At 31.7% G+C, this 21,797-nt stretch overlaps 2 protein-coding genes across 2 annotated transcripts; both read right to left on the bottom strand.

The window, feature by feature from the left end:
- Positions 1–1,298: 1,298 nt before the first annotated feature.
- Positions 1,299–10,796, bottom strand: LOC107886644 (uncharacterized). The gene is made up of 3 exons (XM_041095485.1): positions 10,767–10,796; positions 1,892–2,065; positions 1,299–1,591 (listed from the first exon to the last, which is right to left on the bottom strand). The coding sequence occupies exons 1-3, from the start codon at positions 10,794–10,796 to the stop codon at positions 1,391–1,393; spliced, it is 405 nt and encodes a 134-aa protein (XP_040951419.1). The 3' UTR covers positions 1,299–1,390.
- A 976-nt stretch (positions 10,797–11,772) lies between these two features.
- LOC107886645 (protein PTST homolog 2, chloroplastic) lies at positions 11,773–16,280 on the bottom strand. Its single transcript, XM_016810680.2, has 8 exons — positions 15,463–16,280; positions 14,846–15,011; positions 14,378–14,558; positions 14,075–14,265; positions 13,333–13,478; positions 13,090–13,237; positions 12,264–12,332; positions 11,773–12,173 (listed from the first exon to the last, which is right to left on the bottom strand). The coding sequence occupies exons 1-8, from the start codon at positions 16,044–16,046 to the stop codon at positions 12,078–12,080; spliced, it is 1,581 nt and encodes a 526-aa protein (XP_016666169.1). The 5' UTR covers positions 16,047–16,280; the 3' UTR covers positions 11,773–12,077.
- Between the last annotated feature and the right edge of the window lie 5,517 nt (positions 16,281–21,797).

The following is a 21,797-nucleotide window of genomic DNA, read 5'->3' as shown; positions in this document are numbered from 1 at the left end:
TTTAAAGTAAATTATAATTGTATTACTTAAATTATTTATAATCATTTTAAAACCTGAAATTTATTTTAAATTTATTACTTACGTAATAAAATCTATTTTAAAATTATTTATAAACATTATTATTTTTTAAAATCTAGAATAAAAATTAAATTTATGTTAAAATGATTTATTACTTAAGTAATAAAAATTAAATTTAAAAATCTTGAAGAAAATTTATTTTAAAATTTTTAATTTAAAATTAAATTTATTTTAAATGATTTATTTTGAAAAATATAAAATATTTTATTTATTATTTTTATGGCACGTGTGAGCATTTTATTGACTATCAACCCAAAATTTAATGGTGTTAATGATATACCAATAAAAAATATCAACTTTAGTTATAGGTTTCAAGTTTAGATGCTATTTAAGTCCAAAAAATTGTATATACCTAATAACTACAAATTATCAAATTTAAATATCTCCTTATATATTAACCCTGTCATCGATCACTTCAAACACCATTTAAATTATTGTTACTATTTATAATTCTCATTCTTTGTGAAAATACATTCACCATTGTCACATCATTTAAATACTTCAACAATATAATTATTATTAGTAAATGTTCCAATTATAAACATTATCAAACCTAAAAATGCATTCATCATTGTGCGAAAGTAAACAAACTAAACAAACGTCATCAAACATGGGTGGCACTTATAAGTGTCCAATATCAACTAATATCTAAACATAACTACTGAAAGTAAAAGCAACCTATGTAAATTTGTAATGCAAATCTTCTGATCCAAGAATATTACAAAATTTAGAATTCTCCTCTTTTTCAAAACTTTAATTTTGGAAGATACGAATAATAATATACATCGCTTATGCTTATTAATTGATAACTTCAATAAAAAAAAGGAGTAAACTTCACTAGTTTTTGAAAACTTTCTTCGACATATAAATCTATAATAGGAGTAAAACTAGATGTAGCTTAATTCATATTGTTAGTTGCATTACATAATTAATTAATTTGGCTAGATTACTTTTGTATCCCTTAAGTTTACTTTGAGGATTACTTTTACTTGTCTTAAAATGAGAAGATCATACTTCCATGAATTTTTATTAATGTTTTTAAAATCGAATCGATTAAATCATCTGTTTTCAATTCAATCAATCCAACCAATTCAACTACCAATATTATTGGTTTAAATATTAAAATAAATAATTTTAAAAAGTTTGGAAAAATAAGTAAAACATATTTAAAAAATACTTTGTAATAGCTCAAATTCACCCGGGCCCGTAAAATGAATAAATAAATAAAAACAAAAATTTATTAAAAATAATAACGTTTTACAGTCCTTTTACAAAGCCCAAAACTGCTAGCCCATTTACATAGCCCAAATACCTAAATTACCCGGTGCCCAATTACACCCAAGCCCATACTATAGACCAAATGCCGCCCAAAATACACAAGGCCCAAGTGGCCCAATTTGTTAACAAAAGACAGAAGGCCTAGGGTTTCTGAAGCCCTAGGCGCCGCAAGCACCTCGACACCAGGCCTGAACTCGCGCCAGTGAATCGTCATCGCCGGATTCCTCGCTGGTACCTGCAAAAAGAAGAGAACCACAGCAGAAAAGAGAAATAAACATGGAAAAGAAATCAAAGATTTCTTTCTAAATGTAACGATTCACAAAAGGCTATAAAAGCCTCTTCACTAATCTGTAAAAGGGACCCTTTTTTTTTAGATAAAAAGAAAAAATAGATACACAGATATATTCAAAGAGATACAAGCAGTTTTTTTAAAAAAAGGTGATTTAATTTTATACTTTGTTCTTTATTGTTCAACGTGTATACGAATCGTTTTTGCAAAAAAAATTGTTGATGTTTAAAAGGAAGAAGGGATTACCTGCGATTCGCCAAGAAAAACGAAGGCTTTTAGCCTTCCAACGGCCGTGTACGGCGGCGCGTGTGCGCGTGCAGCCCAGTGGCCGGAGGCCTGAGCTGGAGGGCTCCTCTCTTCTCCTCTTTCAGAGGATTTCAATTTTTTTTTTAAAAAACTGATTGTAAAATGAATTGTGGGCTAAATTTTGACATATATAGCATTACAAAAACGGTGTCGTTTTGCTTAGTTCAATAAGCTTCAAAACGGCGCCGTTTCAAAGCTAGGATCCGCCCGTTGACTCGAGATCCGGGTAGGATCTGCGCATTTTTGTTTAAAAGGCTAATTGCCCAATTGATCCTCCCGAATTTTTATGTTTTTAAAATTCATTTTATTTTTATTTTAATTTGGCCCTAATCATTTGTATTTATTTGTAATTTGGTCCCAATAGCCATAATAAGACCTATTCTGAGAACGGCGTTGTTTTTGGGATTAGGGCTAATTGCCCAGTGAGTCCTCAAATTTTGGTGCGCATTTCAATTAGGCCCGAATTGTTTATTAATTTATGATTAACCCTAGATTTTTTAAATTAAATTCAATTTTAATCCCTTTTTATATATATTTAATTTATTTTAAATACTATACGTATTATTTATTTTTTATAAACATTAATTGCATATAAAAATAATATATATTATCTTTATTATTTATCATATTATTTACATTATTATACATTTTATTTATATATTTTATAATATATTATATCATTTTACTATATATATTATATTATTTTTATTATATATTATATTACTTCAATATTTATTATTATTATGTATAATTTTAAAAATTTGCAAACTATTATTAGGTAATATATATTATTTTTAAATATTTAGCATATTATGTAAAGTTCTAGAATTTATTATAAAGTTTCACACAGTATTATATATATAAATATATACTAAGCTATTATATCATATAATATATTTTTATTATTTTTTAAAAAAATTCTTCTCTTTTATTACTTATATATTGCTTTAAATATTTTTTACCTCATTTATTTTTTCAAATTGTTTTTTTTTAAGTTTGTTTTTTATTCTTTTGGTATTTCTTTGGTATTGTTTTAACATGTTAATTTTATCTCATAGATTATTTGTTACTTTATTTTATTATTGTTATATATATTCGTATGGGAATTAATTATTTATGTTGTTATTTTAAGAATATATTCGCATTAAATATTATTATATAGATATGTGAAATTGATATTGTTATATTCATTATTTTGCTATTTTGTATTATGCATGAAATGTTAATGTATATTGTGTGATTTATGTTGTATTTGTCATTTTCTATATTATATTTGTATGAAATGTTAAAGTATGTAGTTCAATTAATTTAATATTGATCTTTTGTAATAGGTTAAATGCATCATCATTTTTTTAAAATTTTATATTTCATTTAATCCAAAGGAATCTTAAAAACGAGGCAATGTCTTTTGTATTTAGGAATTCGGGAAATAGTGCCCTAACATGCTGGGTTGCGATTTCCCGTTTGTCTAAATGTCTAAAGTATACTTTTAAATAGATTTTGTAAATCACGATATGATTTTTTTTAGTTACGAAAGTTTAAGAATATCGTGTCCAATTATGCTAGATGTGATGTTCGCACTTTTTTGGAACAAAAGAATTTCGATTTTCAACTCAAATTATTACAGTTTTAAAAAAGAGATCTTATTTCTAAATTCTTTCAAGCTTTTGACATTGAGACAAAACTATTCAATTTGGTACCAATTTTGGGCGTTGCGAGGGTGCTAACCTTTCCTCGTACGTAACCGACTCCCGAGCCCGTCTTCTCACAATTTCGTAGACCAAAATGTTTTATAAGGTGATCCAATCACACTTGAAAAGGTTGGTGGCGACTCCTGTTTTCAAAAGACCTCCTCTTCCCCTTTTAAAAAAAAGTAGTTTCGACATACTTTTTAATCTTTTTTAGTTTCATGGCACAATTTACTATGGTTAATTGTTAATTGTATCTCTCGGGTTTTTTACTCAAATAATATAAAATAATTAAATAAATATTGAAATGGGATAAAGACAGTAATATTTACAAATCTAGGCAAGAGCTGCAGTAAAAAACCGATGTCGCTTGACTAATCGATGGCACCCCTCTCCCCAGCCATCTGTTACATCAAGTTTTAAAAAAAATATTTTTTTTATGGGTGACACTTGGTCAATAGGCGGTATTGGAATGAAATGCGATGACCTAACATATTTAGGGACTTGATATGTAAATTTTCCATTTTGATTGAAAAGCTTTAAGGGTGCCTTGACAGCTTGGCGGCAATAGGGTAAATTGTTTCATAAACCGTTCTTGTTTATTATTTCTTTTTATTTCCCTTCAACACAAAAAATAGAAAAGTATCTTACCAATTAATCCAAAATGTTTTTTTACTAAAAAGTATTTTTGTAAAAAAGCTTATTCCAACTGGAAATAAATTTTATTTATTTTTCAAAAAATAAAATTTTTTGTTCAAATAATTTTTTTGTAAAAATATTTTTCGAAAAATTATTCGAACTGGAATAAAATAATTTGAAAATAAAAATTGAAAAATAAATGAAATTTATTTCCAGTTGAAATCGACTTTTTTACAAAAATACTTTTTAGTAAAAAAAACTTGTTGGACTAATTGGTAATACGCCTCCCTATTTTTAGTGTTGAAGGGAAATAAAAGAAAATAAATAAAAAGGGGTTATTAAGCAATTTACCCTTTTGAAGTTTGTTGCGCCAAGCTGCCAGGCGACACCCTTAAAGCTTTTCAAACAAAAAGGTAAATTTACATATCAAGCCCTTAAATATTTTAGGTCATCACGTTTCAATCTGGTGTTGCCTGATCAATAAAAAAATAGTTTTTTTAAAACCTGATGTGACCGGTGACTGGGGAGAGGGGCCGCTGATTGGGGCGGCACCAATTTTTTTATTATAGCTTCTACCTAGATTTGTAAATATTACTGTATTTATCCCATTTCAGTATTTATTTAATTATTTTATATTATTTCGATAAAAAACCCTACTACTCTCCGGATATTTTAAAAAAATAATAACAAATTATATTGTCATTAATGAGAAATAAGACTGATGGCTACAAAACCAAAGTCATCCTGTTAGAAAGGCAAGCAATTTTCCAAAGCATTAGTCTTGAAAGCAAATAAAGAAATAATATTAGTTTATTCCCAATAAAAAAGAATCAGTTTGAAACATAGAGAGGAAGGAGAAAAAAACTAAAGGTGAAGAAAATCATATTTTTGTCTCTCAAAAAAATCTTCAAAGCAAGAAATAATGGTTGGCAGTGATTGCAGATGATGATTGACAGCAACTAAGGTTGAAACTTGAGATGAGACAAGAGTTGAAGAGAAGTAGAGAAGCGGTCATTGGCACACAACAGAGCAAAGGCCAAAGCAAAGGTCATTGGCACACAACATAGTCCAGACCGTGTCAACATTCGAAGTCTGGACACACAGCCATGTCCTAGCCCGTGTTGCCTATGTGGTATTCGTAATAAGACCACACAATTGTGTCGCAGGTCGCATGCCAAACATTTTACATATTGACTTGAGACCCACAAAAGAATTCAAAACGGACTTACATGTAAGAACCTTTCAATAGCCGAACCTTGAAAGTATTTCCATGGAGTTTTTCTTTCTACATTCGGTGGTTATGTACCTGTTATACACATGGAAAATAAAATCCACTCTCAAAGTTTGCTGTTAATAGATTTTTGGGCATTTGAAGATTTTGGCATATTCCCTAAAATGAATATTGCATATAATTGTTTGGAAATTATATTTATTGACTTTGTGGCATTATAGACTTCACATTGATTTAGACATTTCCAGTAGTAAATGATATAATAGTACTTATATGTGGATACAAATTAAAAGGAATGATAATAAAATTATCAATTTGTTACAATTTAGTACAACTGAAACACATGTTAAAGTAAACCAGATGTTTACTAATACAAATGCGTTTATTACTTGGTGTGACCAGTTAGACTATCCTAGATCATAAATGATACGAAAATTTGAGAATTCATAAGGACATTCAATTAAAGAACCAGAAGATTCTTTAATTTAAAGAATTCTCATTTGTAATTTGTTCTCAATGAAAATTGATTATTAGAAACTCACTAGCTAAAGTTGAGATTTAAAGTTTTGCATTTCTGAAATGAATGTGGCACATTCATCTACCATGTGGATGGTTTTGATATTATATGATTTTTTGTAGATGGATCTACAAAATAATCACATGCATTATCAACTCGCAACCTGTCGTTTACGAGATTGCTAGTTTAAATGATTAATTTCAGATTATGCAATTAAAACAATTCATCTTACTAATGTTGGTGAGTTTACATCCCAAGTTCTTAATGATTATTGCATGTCAATTGGGATAAAAGTTGAACATCCTGTAGCTCATGTTCATAGACAAAATGATTTAGCTGAATTGTTTATCAAATGCCTCCAACTAATAGCTAAACCATTACTTATGAGAACAAAACTTTCTATTTCAGCATGAGATTCATGCTTGTATTGATTTACATGTTGTACGCATCAAGCCAATAAATTATAAATACTCCCCATTACAATTGATTTGTGGTCAAGAGCCAAATATTTCCCATCTTATAATTTTTGGATGTGCGGTATATGTTTCAACTGCTCCACCACAACGCACAGGTCATAATAAGAGATTGGGAATGTATATTTATATGAGTCTCCTTATAATATTTTTGAGCAATTAATTTGAGATTTAATTGTGACATGAGTTGTCAGTTTTCTCAACATTAGGGGGAGAGAAACAATAACTTGTAAAGAGTTAGGGGGAGAGTAATTGAACTATAAGTTCAATAAGGATAACTCATTGCAAGTTAACTGTTAGATGTATTACAAACTTAATGAGAACAACCAAGTGTTATATACCATCTAATATTTTAATTTGATTCAAAGTCCCAGTAGGACAATTAATTGGAATAAATAATAAATTGATCGGTTCCAAATATGAAAATTATTCTAGATGGTCATATAGTGGAGGCGGATGCTCCAGAAGAGACCCAAGACATAACTAATAAGTAAAACTTCAGAAGAGATATAGGTACTTGAAACTAAATTTTAAAATAATGAAAATAAGAGATCTCGATAAGTTATGTCAATTCGAGAAAATGTGGAACTGAATAATAAAAGTTGTCGACAATGATTTTGCATGCAGTATTATTATAATGAAATGAAAGGAGGATCCTGAATAAATCTATTGAGAAATATAGATATAGAATAAATTGATCAAAATAGAAACACGCAACTCAAGTACAATTAAATTTGTGGAGTTTTTGGACCAGTAGTCCAAATATCTAAAGGTATAAAAGCCAGTGAAGGTGCAATTGAAATAGTTTTGCAAAAGTGGAATAAAAATATGAAGTTTTTCACTAAGTCCTGGCATTGATTATGAAAAGATATAATATTCTTTTGTGGTGGATGCAATAACCTTTAGATATATTATTAAATTGACAATTCATAAAATATTTAACTTGCGTCTAATGGTTATTGTTACAACCTTTTATGAATCACTATATAGTAAAGTTTATGTTAAAATCCTCGGAGGATTTAAGATGTTAGAAGCATATTGAAATTCTCGAGAAATTGTTCATTTATATGAATTGAAATAATTTGAACATATGGTAAATTTGAGTAGTTGAAGAGGATTATAAAATGATCCAAAATACCTATTTGTGTTTTTATATAAGAATCATGATTAAAGTTTGTTGTGATTATTGTTGAATCTTTTGAAGAGATCAAAATATATTTTCCTTTGTAAATATTAAAAAACTTTATAAATAAGAGAAATAATAAATATAAAAAATTAATGTACCTTTAGCTTACTTTGTAACCTCCCCAACTTAGCTTAGACGTTAAACCTGAATTCGAAAGACTACATTAGCCACCGAAATGACCTAGTAAGCTATTGCAATTTTGAAAACAGTCCTTTTTAAAACCTTTGTTTAATTTAGTAGGAAACTTAATTACATATCAATTAATTTTCAAAAACCTTAATTAGGATATAGCAGTAGAATAGTGATAAGTAGGTGTTTTTAAATAAAAATCAGGGTTTCATGCATAGCTTATAAATAATCATCTCTTATTATCTTAAAGTAAGATTAAGTGTCATGAAAAATAAAACACATAATCCTAAATCTCATGTCACAATTAAAAATAAGATAATACGATTTAATAATAATTAAAATAATAACTCTAAAATATTTTAGTAAAAGCAAAGCCAAGACCTTCTGGGTGCCGCGTTCTAACCTAGCGGGTTATCTGTAAGGATGAAAATTAAAGGAGGAGTGAGCTATGACACTCAATGTGAGTTCCATCACAAGTAAATCAATGCCAAACAGTAATCCAAGCATAAATAATAACAGTTCTCTATGCATTAGTATTCACATAGCAATATCAAAAATTGACAATTCATTCAAGCATGTTAATGTATAATGATGCAATATTTTTAGCAATTTCAGTTTAACAGTATAAATAGGTCCTACCCCACAGCTACACTCTACAGTAAGAATTCCCTAGAATTTTTATATCCCGGACACTCCAGTTTGTGGATAAACCACTAATGTTACATGTTAATACGTTGCTAGTAGTTGTGAATACACAACAGGCTTACAAATAATAGCTGCCAGTATAAGTTGTGGATAAACCACGAGTGTTTGCAGGTTAATATACTGTCAGTAGTTGTGATACACAACAGTTTTGCAGATGAAAGTTGCCAGTAATTTGTGGGTCAGTATTTTCAATTGAAACTGCCAGTACTTCCTCCTTTCAAAGCGTCCCGCTCCATGCAATGTAGTATGACATGTGAGCATCAATATAATACAAAAATAGTAAACATGTTTAACATGCACTTATATCAACAATAGCAGTGGACATGGTTGTCATATATGCGGTTTATCAAATACAGTAAGCATGTGATTCATGCAATCAGTAAATTAGTTATATGGATAATATTAAAAATTTATCGATATTCCAGTCATAGAACTCATGTAAAAATCATGTAACATGCTTATATAGTAATAATTTAATCAATCAGTCATGGATTCTAGCATTAATCCTAAAATCAGGGGCTCAATTGAATTAAATAATCACTAAAAATAATTCAAGAACCATTTAGGGACTAATCTACACAAATTATAATATTTTAGGCAAAATTGTATATTTTGAGAAGCAAGGGACACACGGCTATGTGACTGGACCATGTGGAAGGGGTACACGACCATGTGGCTAGATCGTGTAACAAATTGAGGTCGTGTGGCATTCGAAAATTCAACCTACATAAGGGAAACGACCGTGTGATAAGTGAAATTCCTAGGTTTCTAGGGGGACAGTCGTATAAGGAGGTTTTGTGGTCCACATGGGCGGCTTACATGCCCATGTGGCTGGTCGTGCAGTCTAATCTAAGCTCAATTTTACCTCAATTTTCTCGTAAAAGAACAAACAGTTGACTTTTGGGGTCTTGAACGTAATTCATTGTGCCTAAGTCTAATTTGGGGTACCTAGAGAGTTCTTCAATGAAGAAACACGCAAGAATTAATATCAATATTTAAGATTTACCAAAATTATTAAGATTTTTGGGAAAACTCGTAAAAGATTTGTAATCGTTTTGGAAGATTAACAAGAATGATGTTATTCTAGAATTTTTGGGTTTTACTTAATTGGAAGCAAGAATACTTACTGATCTTTGATGGGATTTCAAAGGTTATCGATGATGAATTTAACGGTCAATGAAGGAACGACTTTAATCGAGAATTGATTTTAATTTTGGTTTTTGAAAGATCAATTTCCAGCAATGATTGTAATTTTTTTATAAAGAGAAAAAGGGGAATAAAAGAAAATGATGTATTTAAAAAGAAGAGATGAGAAGTTCTAATTACGGTTGAAAAAGAAGTAGAAATCCACATGTAATTAAATAGTTAGGGTTTTAGAGATTAAGGGTTGAATGGTAAAATACTCTCTCTTTTTTTTCAAAAAATGACAAAAAAAAAAGAAATGAGGGAATGAGTTTGTGTGATTCAAACCTAAGTGTAAGGGGAAAATTGATGCTTAACCAATTGGGTTAATTCTACCATTCCTTAATTGCTGAAAAAGAATAGAAGGAAATGAAAAGAGTAAAACTATAATTCTCTAATAAATTTACTAAGCTGTCAACCATCAAGATTAAAGCTCATTTTTTTAGCGATTTTATTAATTCTAACACTATATATTTTGGGATCTTACATACTTTCCCACCAATTATATGATGCATAAATTATTATTTTTATAGGATTCCACCTAAATCACTATCTTTCCTTTTCTTCTATTTTCTTGTCAATAAATTTCACATAACGGAATTAACCAAAGCCATTTCAAACTTCAGTGGCTACTAACTTGGCATCTATCAATACGTGTCGACACCTAACAGCAGGTCCAAAATATGCTTCAAGCACCTTTAAACTTTTGAAAACTCGTCAATGTACATTCTCACAAATAATTCATTTATATTTTAACCTCTTTCTTCTCATAGGATTCAACCAACAAAGCAATATTATATTGATGATGTTGGATCTAAAAAGTTAGTTTGTCCAAAACTGAAATAATCAAAATAAATTATATCTTTATTAAAGATGATTAAGAAATAAACAAAATTCTCAAAATAGCTATACCTGCTCTGCAATGTTTTGTTGAAACAAGGGTGTGGAAAGCTTCACACATCAGCCTGAATGTTTCCTTGAATGCACATCAACTCCTAAAGCTGTTCTTGGATGCAGATAAAGTAATTTGATGAACAGCCAACATGATATTTTTACACCCCAAACCTCAAAATTTAAAACCCACAGTTTCTCCATTTGTATCTTGTACATATATAAAAGCACGAAATTAGATAAATTATTAAACTAATTAGAATGATAATTTATTAATATATTACTAATTATTTTATGATAATAACAAATGTAATATTAATTCATAGAATATAATTGGATAAATTAAAAACAATAAAACCTCTTAAAATAATTATATATATATATATTATATATTATTAATTATCATATGATAATAACAAAAGTAATATATTCGTGCATGCAATTTTTTTATTTTCACATCCCTTTTCAAAAAAATATGATTAAGAGATTATTAATATAAAATAACAATAATTATAATTATATTATTAATAATGATTCATATAAAATAAATTAATTATTTATATTTTATTAATAAATTTTGGTTAAATTATTGTATTAGCTTTTTTTATATTTTAATTTAATCATTTTCACTCATTGTATTATTATTTATGCTTTAAAAAGTTATAATTATTTATTATTAATATTAATAAAAAAACATATTGCACATTTAATTTTCTACTTTCACATATTTCTAATATAATGTCTAAACTAAAAAAATAATTATAATTATTTTATTAACAATATTAATTAAAACAATATATTGAAAATTAGTTTGGATATGACTGTATTACTTTAGATGTAACTAAAAATATTAGTGAGCACTAACATATAGATTATTTATTTTAGAAAACAAAATAACACATTTATTTACATGATTGCATCATTTTTCGAGATATCAAAATAATGAAGAATGAAAAGGAAGTATAAATTTGCAACATGTTGATATTTCAAATATTATATAAATATAATTTTTTTTCATCCTTTTAATATTATACAGTGGTCTTTTTTATTTAAAAAAAAGGCATATTTTTTTATTTTTAATAACGATCACTTCCATTTATTATATAAAATCAACTATGTGAGGCTCTCCACCATAGATTGAATTAAGGATAACTTCCAAAGTATCACAACCCACAAGAACTACAGAAAAAAACATCATCTCGTTATTCGCATAGATGTTTACATTATCAACAAGGTAGAAAACGGAACATCCAAGGGAAAAAACCATATGGGAGAGTCATCCGATACGGTTGTGTTACATGGGTGTTATATGATATGATGCCCCTTTTAAAGAATCATTAGGAAGTATCAACTCCTACCAGGTCTATTCTACTTGTTTACAAGAAGGAAAAATGAAAACCAAAACCAACCAAAAATCAGCCGCATTTACTCCTATGTCCTACCATTTTTGTGATGAATCTGCATGCCTATAGAAGTCTGGCCTCCTTATGCGATGATAAGTAGATTATTCTCAAATCCGTTGTTGTTAACAATGGGGCGCAAGGGATCAAGCTTCCATTCACCATCAACAATGAATTTAATCTACACAAGGTAATGGTGCTGAGCTATTATTCATCATACAAGTAAACATTAACGATTCTGAGTTGTAACAAAGTTAACGAAAATACACACCTCGTATTTTCCTGGATACAACTTCAACTGTAAAGAAAAAACACCCGTACTTGACTTCTCCATCTTTCTCTGCAAGATATTATTGCAATTCATAAGCTACCAAACAGTGAGTTACAAGCTAGTTAAATCACTAATTGTCACATGAGCAGGCTTAAATGCAGAATAACAAAAGGATTATCATAAAGAAGTAACGAAGCTCCTCATGTATGAGAGCATATAGGGTGCACACAAAGTACAGAAAATGGGGCCCATTTTGCTTTACCAAAAGAAAGGGTCATTTGTATTCAACAAAAAAAAAAAAAAAAGGCAAGGGCCATTGCGAGTATAATAAGTTACAGTCTTCACCATGATGTAAAATATTGTCTGCCTCAGCCATAGGGTCCCACAGTTTTCTTCATCACAAATGAAAGATATGCCCAATCAAACTCTAGGATGTTCGCTCCAATCCATAGGCATTCACAGTTGTATTTATACAGGGAGCCTCGCAGTTATGCCCATCGAACACTTAATATCACATTTGAACTGTAGTACATAACTAATGTGGGATTTACGGCTCCCTTTCGGAACCATGACATGATGCATGTATTTGAAGCATTCCAAAGTTAAAGGAATTCTAAGTCTAGACATGTAACAACCAAAGTCTATCAGCATAATTATGGATAGAACAAGCCTATAATATCAAAAGACATGCACAAAAGCAAAAACAGGTTGTTTATGTAACTGCTCTATCAACAAGACTCGAGACTTGCACTTCAATTAATGAATGCATTGATCACGAAAAGTGTCATTATGAATTCTCTACAGTTGGACTGAGGTGGGAGCAAACCTTGGTAGCCCACCCATCAAACGATCCTGCTAACAGCACCTCTGATCCCGAATTAGGCCATACTATGCAAGCAGTCCGAAGAAGTTGTAAAGCTCTACGAGCATCATCAATCCTTTTCTGTTTCTCTTCCACAGTCTTTTGTGCATCTCTGTCAAAGGGTGAAAGGAAAGTAGAAATGTGATTCTTTTGAAGTAAAGTAAAGTAGGTATCTTCTTAAACTAATAAGAGTAGGCTACTGCATACATTATTGCCAGTGTCATCTTCCCTTCTAAAACTGCCAACCTTGCCCGTAGTGATCGCAATTTGTCCTGGGCATTTGATATCTCATTTTCCTGGAACTCCGAAGCATCAGAAAGCTTATGGAAATTGTCAATGGAACTTTCATCACCCTAGGCATTATGATATCAGGGTTAAAAGTCAATCGATAACTCAAAATGAATGTATGGGGAGTGGGGACAGCACATGTTGAAAAAATAAAGCTTCAATTCTATCTTTTCCTAAGCACTCCTCTAGGTTAAATTATGCCATAAACAAACAGATTTAAACGGGAAGATGACAAAAAAAATCTCATAACTAAAAGTCATGATTACTGTACTGATCCCCCAGAAAGGGATTAAGAACATAAAAGTGCCATTCCTTGCACAGTCATAAATATCACTTGGTCACTCTTTCTTCCTTCAGAACATAAACCTGGAATAGAACTACCTGCCTCCACCAGCCTCTAACTCCAACACTCTCCTTCTGTCCTCTGGTTTTTCGGTTTTGTTTTCCAATTCTTTCTCTTTGTATTTTTAAAGTAATAAATATGAAAGCAGGTCATGTTTTACTTGTAAAGAAACCATCTTGAGTTTAAAAAAAAAATCTGAATTGCAAAGAGAGCTAATCCTGTCTTTCAATTACTAATTCTGAAGCAGAGGGAAGGCCATAAAAGTACTTCAGATTCGGCTTCCTTTTAAAGAGACAGAGACAGAGATCATTTGCTCACCTCCCGTGATAGAACCCCATCAACATTAGACCTCAATGACTGCAGTACAGATGAAAGCTCCAACTTCAAGTGCTCAAGACAATCTCGTATTTCATTGTGATTAATATCTTTTCCAGAAGCACGTGACTCTTTTCTTCTGTCTAGTTCATTGGATTTATTTCTTATTTCAAGTGTCCCATATCCTGAAATATCTGTTTACCATTTCATTCCATTCGATAATTTCAGCAGTTGAACTAGTGCAAATAGATGCATATCATATCAAAATTTAAGACATGAAACAACAGAAAAAAATGGATGGACTACCTTCAAATTCCTTGCCAGCGATTCCTGCTCTTTGAAGGCTCCACTCTCTCCATGTTGGATTTCTTAAACCATCAATGCCAGATAGAGGCTGGTCCTGAATAAACTTGGCCGTGGTATCATTGACTTGGCCAGAACTGCCACTGAATGACATAAGTTTTCTTCTATGAGGACGACCAACTGTCTTTTACAACATAACAAATACAAAAAAGTTACAATTATGATAAATTCCACACCAAGAGGCTGACGATAAAATGAAAACAAAAAGAATCAAGGTTAGAATGGGTGGGACAAAGATAACAGTTGGGGGGACATAATTATCCTAAAAAAGTTTTAAAAAAAATCCTTTATTCATATAAAGTAAAATATGAAACCAAAATAAGCTGAAAAATTATGCAGGGATGTAAGAAAGATTTCAAAAAATTATACAGGGATGTTAGAAAGATTTCAAAACTAATAAACGCAACGTACCACATCTGTTGAGGCTTGGACAAGAGACTCTTCTTCAGTACAGTTAGTTTGGGGACAAGTATTGTCACCTTTGTCTCTGAAACCAATCCCAAAATTCATATTCCTTTCTCTCTCTAAGCGACTCAGAATACCCTCAACGCCACAATCATCCTTAGCTGCTACTTCTCTGAACAAACCAAAACTTTTGTCAAAAACCTACCAAGGACACAGAACTCCCAAGACTCCAGCATTCTCCCCATTCCTCTAATTTTAAAAGGAGATAATTGGTTTGCAGGAAAAAGTATAAGCTCATTCAAGGCAACACATTTATCTTAGCAATTGTGTTTATATATCCCAAACATCACAAAAATATAAGCACAAGATTGATTCTTTTAACATCATAACGCAGTCAATTTCAAATAATATCTCACAAGCAATAACAAGTCCAAGCAAATTACCTTTTACACAGCAATGAAAGATTAAACATTTGTAACAATTCGTTCTAAACACGGGAATGGTAAACTACAAAGAATAAATTTCAACAAGGCATTCGAATAACAAGTGCAATAACTAACTTTTCCACACAAGAAAATAAAAATAGACTAAGCAAATAAAATCCCAAGAATTAAAGATCTCACAGTGATCTACCAGACGAGGAGGTTGAGCTAGAAGAATTAACAGCCAAATAAGAAGTCCCACTAATTTCAACTTTACTTTGAGCCCTTTCTTGAAAAGTCTGGTTATCCCATTTCTTCTCCTTCTCCAAAAGGTCCCAATCCTTAACACCAGCTTCTGGGAACCCTTTTTCTTGAAATCCATGTTCTTCATCATCATCATCCAAGTCCCAGCCCATAGCAAGCCACCCTCCTTGTCTCTTAATCCCCTCAACCAGATCCATCCTCCCAGCATCAGCCAGCTCTTTCTTGCTTGGAAAAGCCTCAGGTTTGTCACTATTTTTCATGAACTCCAATATATCTGCCTCCAATGCTAAATCCCCGTCGTTGTCCCACCCTTTCTTGCAACAACAAGACCACCAAGAAACCCTTTTCTTATCTTCCCCAAACACCAACCCGCGAACAAGATTCAGCTTCAGAGACACCGAATTCCCTTTGTTCCCTGGGTTAATCCCGCAGAAACAGGATGGGAAAACCCGAGCACGGAAGTGCGTTAAAAACGAATGAGGCGAGACAGAAGTATAGGTGGAGGAGGTGAAGGTGGCCATGATTCTGGCATTTCTCCAAACACTTGCTGACGGTAAAAAAGAAAACTAATTAAAAAGATTCCATCTTCAGGTATCTTAGGCGTGTAGAGAGGGAAGAGGGGGAAAGAAATGATAGGAAGAAATCAATAAAAGGGAAAGGGTAAAGGGGAGAGAGAGAGGGGCTTAGGCAAGTAACGAACAATACTACCGAAAAGCGTAACCTTCATTTAATGCGGAGGTGGTGGAGCACCGTTTTAGATATATTTTGGGCGGGCAAATTTTCACTAATAATCAATACTTTTTACTACTTCAACTCCATTTTCTTTTAATTAATTCCTCCACTTTTTTCGAAATTTTTGGGATGAAACATTTTCTTCTTTTCAAGTGGATCAAATATATTGTTAGCCCTTTTCCCACATTGCTAATCTCTTACTAGAGGTGTGCATGGCCGGGCCACCTAACCCGGCTTGAAGGTCCACTTGAAATGTAAGAGGGTTTAGGCAAAAATATAAGCTCAAAAAATGAGTTTAGAGAAAAAAATAAAACCTGTTTAAAAAACGGGCCGGGCCTTGGGTAAGACATTTTTGGCTCGGGCCCGGCTTGAATTCACTAAATGAAAAAAAATTGATTTTTTAATATTATTTTCTTATTATTTTCTCCCTATTTTGCTACTATTTTACTATTAGGTTGCTATTATTTTGTTGTTATTGTTTGGGTATTATATAAAACTTATTTTATTGTTAATTTTTTTATTATTTTAAAGACATTTGCTAATTTTGTTATTATTTTAGAAGCATTTGCTTGTTAAATTGCATTTATTTTAGTGTTATTTAAGTATACATATTTTTTAAAATTTATTTTCAATTTGTTGAGAAATATTTATTTTGATATTTCTAGTATTTTTGATGGTTTATATATATTTTAAAATTATATAAAAATAATATAAAAATTAATATGGGCGGGTCGGGTCGGGCTCGGGTTTTAACATTTTTATTCTGGCCGGGCTTGGGCAAAATTTTAGGCCCATTTTTTTGGGCTGGGCCTAGCAAACGGGCTTAAATTTTTAGTTGGGCCCGGTCCGAACCCAACCCGGCCCGACCATGCACACCTCTATCTCTTACTATGTCATCATACATTGTGTGTATTTTTTATTTAATAATAACTATTTTAACCAGAATATTTATTTAGTTATATAATTTTATTTTTACAGATAAGTATCATATAAGTTTTATACTCATGAGTTGAATAAATTTTATTAATAAATTAATTTAATACAATAAATATTTTAATACAATTGGCATGCCAATAGAGTCATATGTAGAAATTAGTTTAGTTAGTTGTTGAGTAATTAAGAATTAGTAATGGATTAGTTGCATAGTTAGGTAGCTAGCAAAGTAGTATAAATAGACACATTGTAATTTAATTCAATGATGAATGAAGATTTTGATGTATTCTTTACATTGCAAGTATTGTATCTTTGACATGCTATTAGTCCCAGGTTTCGATTTTTCTCTTAGTCTCCATGGTTGATTTCTTCAATCTCGCTTATTTTTTCCTTGCAGGTTGGTCATTCATATAGGGCCTGGTTGCTTTTTATTGGACCTTGTTATTGGGCTGTTCTGTTTTGCTTTTGGGCTTTCCTCTAATTTGTTTCATTTTCTTTCTTTCTGTATTCTCAATAGTGGCGTTATTGTCTCTCAGCCATGGATTCTACAGTCTTCAATTTCACACATCCTCTTTAATTGTATCCATCTGATACGCCAGGAAGTCTACTTGTTTCTCACCAGCTACTTGGTCTTAAGAATTATAGCCTTTAGAGTCATTCAATGCAAATCGTGTTGTTGGCGAAGAACCAATTAGGGTTTGTCGATGGAGATTGTGGTAGAGATGATTTTGATGTTTCTCTTTATTCCCAATGGGATCACTATAACACAATTGTTCATTATTGGATTCTCAATATTGTCAACACTGAGCTTTCGGCAGGATTAGACTTTGCCTCGAGTGCAACACTTGTTTGGCAAGATTGAAAGAACGTTTTAGTAAGATTAATAGTTCACAGATTTTTTTCCTCTATTGTGATATCGCTATGCTTACTCAAGGAGATTCTTCTGATTCTGCATACTTAACGCCACTCAAGCTTTTGTGGGACGAGTATGCTGCGTTAGTTCTAATTTCTTCTTGCAATTGTGTAAATTCACAACAAAATTTAAAACATGTTCTTCAATATCACTTGTTTCAATTCTTGATGGGACTCAATGAGACATATTCTAGAATTCGCAATCAGATTCTCCTTATGCAATCGCTTCCATCTATTAATCAGACGTTTTCTATGATTGTTCAAGAAGAATCATAGCAGAGCTATTTGTCTAGCGTCTCGCCCATTTCTGATTCTACTGATATGTTTTCAAATTCTTCTTGTGCTTCTATTGCTTATTGTGGTTATTTCAATGGGACATGTGATTACTGTAAGCTTAAAGGTCACAAGCGTGAACAGTGTTATCGCCTCATTGGCTTTCCTCCTTATTTCAAATTTACAAGGCGTAAAAATGTACAAGTAGCAATGATGGTTAATTCTGATACCCCCGATAGCTCCCCTCCTGATTCAAGATCGTTGAATTCTCTCATGCCAGCTCCTGTTTTCACCACTGAGTAATATAATCAAATTTTAGGTATATTGAATAAAGGACCAACGACTAAGCCTGCTACTGATCTTGCAGGTATAGTTTCTCGATGTTTACTTGTTTCAGGTTCCCTCACTTGGATTTTGGACACTTGTGCGACAGATCATATGTTATCTTATATTCAAAATTGAATAACCCTATTTCTTGTGCTTCCACTTCACGGTGTGTTCATCTTCCCGATGGTAAAACTCTCCCAATAACACATATTGGCTCTTTTTCTCTTGATTCTAATCACACTTTACATAATGTTTTATATGTGCCAAATTTTCCTCATAATTTGTTTCTTGTTTCAAAATTAACCAATGAGTTACATTGTGCCATCATTTTCTATCTTGATTTCTATCTTTTTTAGGATCTCTCCACTGGAAAGGTGATGGGGATTGGTAGGAAACATGGAGGTTTATATGTCTTTGAGTCATCTTGTTTGAATCCGAGTTTGTTTTAACAATGTACTTTTCACATTGACCTATGAGGACCTTATAAAGTGTCTACTGTAACACCCCCTACCCGTGTCTGACGTCAGGATAGGATACGAGGCATTACCGGACTTTAATGCAATCAATCATGCAAACCTAGTCATAAAATTTCATTCATATTTCAAAATATTCAACTACATGTACATTGTCCCTTATTTGGGTCTATGAAACTCAAATCATACTTTAGAAGGGGTTCGAGACTAAACCGAGAACCTTTGAAAGTTTTACATCACTTAGAAAATTTTTCATGTTTTGGAGAGTCACACTCTCGTATGGGTAGGCCGTGTGGTCTCACACGCCCGTGTGGATTTGGACACGCCGGTGTCCTCAGCCCGTGTAACTCTATGTTTATGACGTCAGCAAACAAATAAGGGTCACTTGGCCAAGTCACACGCCCGTGTGCTAGACCGTGTCTTCCACACGTCTGAGACATATAGCCGTGTTTCTGCCCGTGTGGCCAGCACATAGGCTATTTTCCAAGCCTTTTTATCACCCTTTACACGCACACACAAAAACATGGATCCAAAAGCATCCACCATCCTCAATTATGATGTAGACATTTCATTTACTTATCAACATACACGTGTTACACATTCTCACATTAAACCAAGTCTAGACACACCATATCTTATTCATTTGGCTTTATCAAATACCTTACCACTTATACCTTTATACCGTAGTTATCTTCATGTCTATTTAATTCCAATTTATCATAAAGCATACACCTTCTAGCCAAGTCATATCTTTATATAGTGTCCACATTTCACATGCATAAAACAATATGCTTGACTAAGACATTCTATACCAATTCCATATTCAATTTAACATTATTATTATTTCTCACTTTATACCATTGTACCATGGTTACCAAATTATCCATCAAACGCCCATGTTCAAGGCATTATCATTTTATTTCCACATTACACATTTAATTCATGGTTATGACCACCTCAATTGGTCATAAAACATCCATTCAACACAAATGATATATTACCAACCATGCATGACAAACAAGCATATTCACATCACAATTATTAGACACAACATGAAAAACTAGATTTACAAGTCATACTCAATAGCTCAATATAGGCCAATACATTTGGCCAAATTATAATAACACATGTTATAAAACTAGGTCCCTATACATGCCACTCACTTGATATTTCTAACTTATGTATCAATACTCCAAAGGTATTGGCTCGATAGTGTGTGCTACCTCTGACGATCTCCAACCCTGAGCCGACCTGTGAACACTGAGGAAATGGAAAGGAGGGAGTAAGCTTCATGCTTAGTAAGCTTGTATGAAAATAATAAGCAATGTATTAACATGCTATTTTTCAATTTCTCTCTATTTATTCAAAGTCCAGTTAAGCTATTTTCTCGAGTCACAGTCACTAAATTATTTGTATCTGGAGCTACGGAACTCCAAATTATGATATGCTAATTTTTCCTGAAACTAGACTCATATATCTTCTTACCATAAAATTTTTCATAATTTTTGGTCTAGCCAATAAGTACAAATTATTCTTTAAATTCTCCCCTATTTCGCTATTTGACAACTTCAACCTTTCTTCACTAATATTTATTTATCTCTTAGTACAGGATTCAGATAATATTCCTGTCTATTCCTATTGAAAATAGACTCATTAAGGACTCATTCATATGAAATAACCCATAATTATTTTTATAAAATTTCTAGTGATTTTTCCAAGTCTGAATAGGGGATTTCAAACTCATTCTATCTCTGTCTCACAAAAATTCAAATATCTCATAATATGAAATTCCTTTTCTTAAAAAGTTTTCTTTATATGAAACTAGGCTCAATAAGCTTTAATTTAATATCTTATTCAACCTTTAACTCAACTTCCACAATTTTTAGTGGATTTTCAAAGTCGGACTATTGCTATTGTCCAAACAGTTTTAGAGCAACAAAATGATAATCATCACAAGATTGCCATAAAAATTATTCTCATGTGTATCACTCATTTATTTGCATTCACGCCACAAGTCCATTTCACTTTCCATGTCCAACACATGTTCGTGGATTTCGAGTACTTACCTGTTCTATCTCTTAGCACCACCACTCGTCCAAATGTGAAAATCATATCCATCATAATAGTATCTTATAACATAAATAAGTTTGTCATGGCAAAAACCCTTTTTATTCATTTCTCATATTATTCCTGTTGAATTTTCTCAGAAATTTCGATGGATATCTCATGTACTGTCAAATCGTACAAGTGATAATTTCAAGTACACACTCCCGTAAACCTCGCATCTTACGGCGGGATTACCAGTCCAGGCTAAATCCCCCGTAGTATAAACTTATAGAGTAAATGTCGGGATTACCAATCCAGGCTAAATCCCCTGTAACGACAATTACTCTCATGAGCTCGGATCTGAATTACCAGTCCAGGCTAAATTCAGACCCTAATCGGATTACCCATCCGGGCTAGATCCTTTTACCGTCAATTCCTTTTTACGGATCCATCGGATATTCCTTTCATTCAATCGGGGTTTTCACTTTTCATCAAGTGTATTAATATGCATAGATAACCTTATAATGTACATAGGAAGCTAGCTAAGTAGTATAAATAGACACATTATAATTTAAT

Source organism: Gossypium hirsutum, chromosome A03 (genome assembly GCF_007990345.1).
Source record: "Gossypium hirsutum isolate 1008001.06 chromosome A03, Gossypium_hirsutum_v2.1, whole genome shotgun sequence".
NCBI lineage: Eukaryota > Viridiplantae > Streptophyta > Magnoliopsida > Malvales > Malvaceae > Gossypium > Gossypium hirsutum.
This window is presented reverse-complemented; position numbering and strand designations above follow the sequence as displayed.

Excerpts from the sequence above, each read along its gene's own strand:
- LOC107886644 (XM_041095485.1), bottom strand. The coding sequence starts at position 10,796 with ATGGAGAAACTGTGGGTTTTAAATTTTGAG. Across the intron at positions 2,066-10,766 it reads TGTGGGTTTTAAATTTTGAG|CCCACAATTCATTTTACAAT; the intron begins GTTTGGGGTGTA and ends GTCAAAATTTAG. Across the intron at positions 1,592-1,891 it reads TTTTTCTTGGCGAATCGCAG|GTACCAGCGAGGAATCCGGC; the intron begins GTAATCCCTTCT and ends TTCTTTTTGCAG.
- LOC107886645 (XM_016810680.2), bottom strand. The coding sequence starts at position 16,046 with ATGGCCACCTTCACCTCCTCCACCTATACTTCTGTCTCGCCTCATTCG. Across the intron at positions 13,479-14,074 it reads ATGGGGTTCTATCACGGGAG|GGTGATGAAAGTTCCATTGA; the intron begins GTGAGCAAATGA and ends CATAATGCCTAG. Across the intron at positions 12,333-13,089 it reads TTGATGGGTGGGCTACCAAG|AGAAAGATGGAGAAGTCAAG; the intron begins GTTTGCTCCCAC and ends AATATCTTGCAG.